We start from the raw sequence: 6,000 nt of genomic DNA, 5'->3' as shown, positions 1-6,000 counted from the left end.
GACTGTCTCTTTAAGCATATCTAAATTTAAATAATTTTGTTGTATTTCCCAAAATGATGCTTCAATATACAGCTCGGGGCATTTTTAATTGCCCTGCTAATACTTGCGATCCACTGCTGCTCTAAGTAGTTACTACTGTTCATTATGGCTATGAAGTGTTTAAACATGCGCATGCTCAAAATCATCATCAATGTATTTTATGGAAAAGGAACCATTACCAAAAGCATTGAGTAACGCGTCATCATTTTGCACGCATGCGCTTTGCGTCCAATAAGCAATCCGCAAATGTGGACAGTAGGGAAATTGAGGTTAAAATTAGGGGCAGAAAGGTTGGCGATCCGTGAAAGTGGGCGGAGACAGGAGGTGGAGGAGAGATTTAGCTAGATCAGGAGGGGTGTGTCTAAAAAGAGGAAGCTAGAGCAACATATAGCGGAGTGAATTAAAGTGGGAGTGACAAGAAGACTGCTTCTGTCAAACTGTTCAGCCCGTGTGGTTATTAGCTCTGTATCTCCACCATGGAGTCTTTTTCAGAGCTGGCTCTGCAATTCTCCCAGTTATCCATGTTTCCCGTTTTTGACAGCGCTCACTATTTGGTTTCCGTGATGTCAGCCCGTGAGCAGCCAGGTGAGGGATTCAGCGCAATGCTCTGCAGCAGGGTCATTGACTTCAGGAGCTGCTAGTGTCGCTGCACTTTAGCAGCTCACTGTAAACTGTGCTGTGTGTGCTGTTGTTATTTGCTAATCCTCCTTATTACCATATAAGTCAGTTCTGGTGCCCAACATGTGAATTAGAAACGTGTTTATTGTATAATGTGATAAAACGCCATAACGTGAATATTCTGTGCCCAATTACTGTCTTATAGACAATAATAAACTTTGACAGGTGAAGCATTAACCAGCCAGGCAGCAGACTCTGCATATCTACCGAGTCCCTTAGTGGTTTATAACCACAGTCCTAACGAATGTTTACAATTGGTACATGCACACTAGAATTCATTCATGGACATTTAAACTTCAATATGGCATAATGCCATAAAAAAGTTTGGAGGCCTGGCAAAAATAATTTCTTATATGTCCTGCTGAACCTGTATTACAAGTTACAGTTTTAAGGGATTACATTCAGTATACAGGTATCTGGTTTCATTTGTAACTCAAAACGCTTCCTTTAAAATAAATTCCGGTATATGTATTCTTTATGTAAGTTGTTTTTAGCTGTTATGTTTTGGGTTTAATTGAAAAGAACAAGTTCTTGCAGGCAGTCTTGTCTGTTTGCTAAGCTGATAGTTGTAGCTGTTTTAAGGACTGCCCTTTGGGCACGGCGAGAGGGGCAACCACCCCAGGTCACGCAATCATCATAGGAGAGGGTATGAGATGGTGCAGTGTATATGTACAGTCTGTACATGTTTATGGTATCAGGATGTGTAATATATAGTGTTATTCTTTATATGACATGATAGAAACCTTCAAATAAATTAAAGGACTTTAATAAAGAAGAAGCTGATAGCATTTTCCACAAAAAACAAATGCCAAAACAAGGGGTCACAATCTAAAGTTAGAGGGTAGCAGATTCAGGAGAAATGTTAGGATGCATTTTTTACAGAAAGGATGGTGGATTCATGGAATAAACTTCCACTTGAGGTGGTAAACACAAAGACTGTAAAGGAATTAAAAATGTCTGGGACATGCATAAGGCTAAGAAAAAAGTAACATGCAATATGGGTAGACTTGATAGGCCTTTTTGGTTCTTATCTATAGTCAAATTCTATGTTTCTATATGTGACAAGGAGCGATACAGTGGTTAGGACATACAGGGGAAGGGAATACAGGGGTTTGGCAGAGGGGCGGCATAAATCTGTGTTGCCCAGGGCCCGGCTGTTCTGCACCAGTTTTATGTAGTAGTTAGAAGCATAATAAATAGTTGATTTGGAGTTAAACTTGGACAACATTATTGACATAACAGTAGGCTCAAGTCATTTGTAGAACACATACTATTAGCCGAATTGCAGCTGCTGCATAAAATATATAAAGTGGCAATATGCAGTATGAATTGTACAACCACATTTAATTTTTAACTATAAATGATGCCTCTATATTAATGTCCAGTCATCAGTGAATGATAATACCCCCCCCCCCCCTCTATGGCTGTGTTCCTACAGCCATTAAGACGCACAGAAGATTAATTTTGAAATATCAATCATATTGTTGAGGTATGATGCAATCATATAATTAAACCTTTCTTCAAATAAATTCTAAATAGGCAGAGCGGATGTACGGAAAATTAAAAAAATCACTTACTTTATTTAATTTACCTTTAAAACAACACTCGCTATGTGGCGAGGTACGACATCAACCGGATTCTTTGTATCACGAAACCGGTCGGATGTCTAATGGTGGATGTCTAAGGGTTGATGTCTTACCTTGCCACATAGTGTGTGTTGTTTTAATGATGAATCAAATAAAGTACGTGATTTAAAAAAAAATGTTTACTATGTCTGCTCTGCCTATTTACAATCCACTTGAAAATGTTTAAATTATATGATTGCATCATTTTTACCCTTACCATATTCCTTTAGTGCCTTCATTACCTGTTCTTAATTACCTTATTCCTTTTTTTTTTTTGCTCTCATATGAAAGGGACGCAGAAGCTGAATTCCATTAAAAGCGTGTTTGCATTTTTATTGTATTACATGCTTTCTGCAATATAATTGCTGCTGTTTTGATTATATTTGTGAATTCAATCTGCCACCAACATTCATCGTGTGTGCACAATCAGAGTGCTGATGATGTTATGCGGGTTTGCAAAGTGTTATAAGAGCATACATGTAGAGTACTGCTATATTGGTGACAGCTCACGTGTAAGAGAAAAGTTATCTGTAAGCAGTGATACCTTTTTAAGAGAAATATCCTTGCAAATGTAAATATGTTGCAAAAAAAAAATCAAAATTGTAATTGAAAAGCACTGCTGCTGGTGGATCTGTCTTTACCATTGAGCTTGATGGCTTCATCTAGTTTATTTATGTAATGCCAGGGTAAGAATCTCATCCAGTACACACGACTTGTATTTGATTGTCATGAGCAACCACTGCAGGAGTGATATCTTTAGCAAAGTTTAGCATTTCTCTTTAAAACTATTATTGGAATGAAATACAAATGGAAAGTTTGGAAATACTTAAATGCTCACAATCTTGAAGACTGGGAACCGGGTGGAGATGAAGTGGAAGAGTATTCCTAGTCCTCAAGAAGTTTGTGGATAGTGGAAAGAGGTAGAGTATTTCTGTGTTCTTTATCTTCATAAGGTTTGGAGTAAATATTTTGGATGACCACTAAGAAATGGTGGTATTTAGACCAGTCCCTCAAATGCAAGGCATGGCAGACTGACAAGTTGTATAGTGTAATGTGGTGTTTGGAGAAATGATAAAAAACATTCTATCCCTCTTGGCGCCAAGTAACATACTTGATTAAGTCATTTATCTTCATGACTTTTAAACCACATTGTTTCCTGTTACATGCAGTACACCTACTTGATGTTGCTGCTCCCACAGCATAGCTACATGATGGCAGGTGCTCTGTTTGGTTGATGGTTCGTTCAAAGTATATGTGGTGGTGTGTCTGTGCACAATGTGATGCATGAGATAGGCAGCTATAGGGGTTTGCTTCTCTACAGTGATGCTGAGGATACCCTCCAGTCAGTGTGCAGGTACTCTGTTCTAGGGCCTCATCTGCCTCACTGGTATACTTGCCCTTATTTGGGTATCAGTTCCAGAAGTTGGCAGAGCTGCTTTGTTGCAAAGCTTTGTTTAAGCCTGCAGTGTAGATTACATGTCTGGGTGCTGCTGTCACGATGGGTCATAGCTAAGTTTACTGCAAATTTACTTAAGCTTATGTTGTATTTTCTGTTGACAGATTAATGTAGAAGCCATTAATTAATTTTTTTTTTTTTTGGGGGGGGGGCACATAACACCTTGTTGGTAAGACAACAATGATTTAACATGTTGTTTGCCAGTAAAACACACACAAATTAAGAAAGGCCGTAATAGCCAAAAAGTTACATGCTCTAAATTTCTTAGAGCATGTCATTTTAAGAATAGTGACCCTACACTACTGTGTGTTTAACCACTTAAGGACTGGGAATTTCAATGAAAAACTTGCCCAACAGACCAGATAATTTTTAGCAGTTTGCTATGATTCAATTTTAACAGAAATAGAACCTTGTTTTTTTTATTTACCTATCAAAACCATATATTTAGTAGACAACCCAAGGTATTGATCTATGCCCATTTTGTTATATTTCATGCCATTGATTTGCCACCAAATTTGAACATATTAAAAAAATTGTTAACTTTGTCACAAAATGTAGGGTTCTTACTGAAATTATTTACATACTGTGCATGCAGTCATAACACAAATGGTTATAAAAGCTTCTCTGTGATCCCCTTTGGTCAGAAATAGCAGACATGCATGGCATTATATATATATATATATATATATATATATATATATATATATATATATATATATATATATATATATATATATAAGTGAGCTCAAGTTACTCTGTGTAAATAAATGCTGCTGCACGATGTGTCTGCTTTACACACCCAAAGATAATCCACACTGTCACACTTAGTGTAGCCCACTAATCCACAGATAATCCATACTCAGAAAAAATGTATAATATCCTTTCTTTATTTCAAACTTATAAAAGCATACTACACGGCCTCCATAATAACTCCTCACTTCATCAAACAAATGATCAGTGTACACAGGTGCAACTGCATACGCGTTTCGTGCATGCGCACTTGTTCGCTGCATAGGTAATTCCCTGTGCACACCTAATTTATACAAATTGCCTTTAAAGCTACAGTGAATAAATCAGAAAATGGAAGACAGATATGAATATTCAAAAATGTTACATTTCAAACTGCAAATCTCATTTACTCTATTGCAAACAAATTGTAATTACATCCGCTTTAAGCGCTAGATAGAATCTAGATTATGTTACAGTGGTATAATTATATTGTTATACAATTACTAAAGTTATGTTGCAATATCCTAAATATGTTACCTTTTAATATACACAGTTCTTTATATATTTTAGTTTTTCTCTCTAAAAATACAAATCACCTTTTCATGCTATTTTACTGTATCTCTATTTAAGCTAGCAGAGTATTATTTGGACTGTGTGTAAATAACACAACTATAGAGAGTCTAGGGAGTACTGGTGTCCTGTGTGAAAAAGAGTAGAAAAGAAAGTTATTTGCGTAAATAAATCAAGGTCTCTTCTCATATTTAGACCAAGTGGGCTTTAAAGGCAATTTGTTTAAATTAGGTGTGCACAGGGAGTTACCTATGCAGTGACCAAGTGCGCATGCACGAAACGCATATGCAGGTGTACCTTTGTACACTGATCATTTGTTTGATGAAGTGAGGAGTTTTTATGGAGGCCGTGTAGTATGCTTTTAAAAGTTTGAAATAAAGCAAGGAGGATTTTATACATTTTTTCTGAGTATGGATTCTCTGTGGATTAGTGCTCTACACTAACTGTGACAGTATATATATATAAAATACAAATCACCTTTTCATGCTATTTTACTGTATCTCTATTTAAGCTAGCAGAGTATTATTTGGACTGTGTGTAAATAACACAACTATAGAGAGTCTAGGGAGTACTGGTGTCCTGTGTGAAAAAGAGTAGAAAAGAAAGTTATTTGCGTAAATAAATCAAGGTCTCTTCTCATATTTAGACCAAGTGGGCTTTAAAGGCAATTTGTTTAAATTAGGTGTGCACAGGGAGTTACCTATGCAGTGACCAAGTGCGCATGCACGAAACGCATATGCAGGTGTACCTTTGTACACTGATCATTTGTTTGATGAAGTGAGGAGTTTTTATGGAGGCCGTGTAGTATGCTTTTAAAAGTTTGAAATAAAGCAAGGAGGATTTTATACATTTTTTCTGAGTATGGATTCTCTGTGGATTAGTGCTCTACACTAACTGTGACAG

General features: G+C 36.7%; 1 protein-coding gene across 1 annotated transcript in view; it reads left to right on the top strand.

The window, feature by feature from the left end:
• The first annotated feature begins 279 nt into the window (after nt 1–279).
• The window catches only part of TMEM38B (transmembrane protein 38B), a 266,479-nt gene continuing 260,758 nt past the window's right edge, over nt 280–6,000 (top strand). The window contains exon 1 of the mRNA XM_053702612.1: nt 280–624. Coding sequence (XP_053558587.1) covers nt 516–624 — 109 coding nt within the window. The 5' untranslated portion in view covers nt 280–515. The remainder of the gene's footprint in view (nt 625–6,000) is intronic.

This window comes from Bombina bombina, chromosome 2, assembly GCF_027579735.1.
Source record: "Bombina bombina isolate aBomBom1 chromosome 2, aBomBom1.pri, whole genome shotgun sequence".
Classification (NCBI taxonomy): domain Eukaryota; kingdom Metazoa; phylum Chordata; class Amphibia; order Anura; family Bombinatoridae; genus Bombina; species Bombina bombina.
This window is presented reverse-complemented; position numbering and strand designations above follow the sequence as displayed.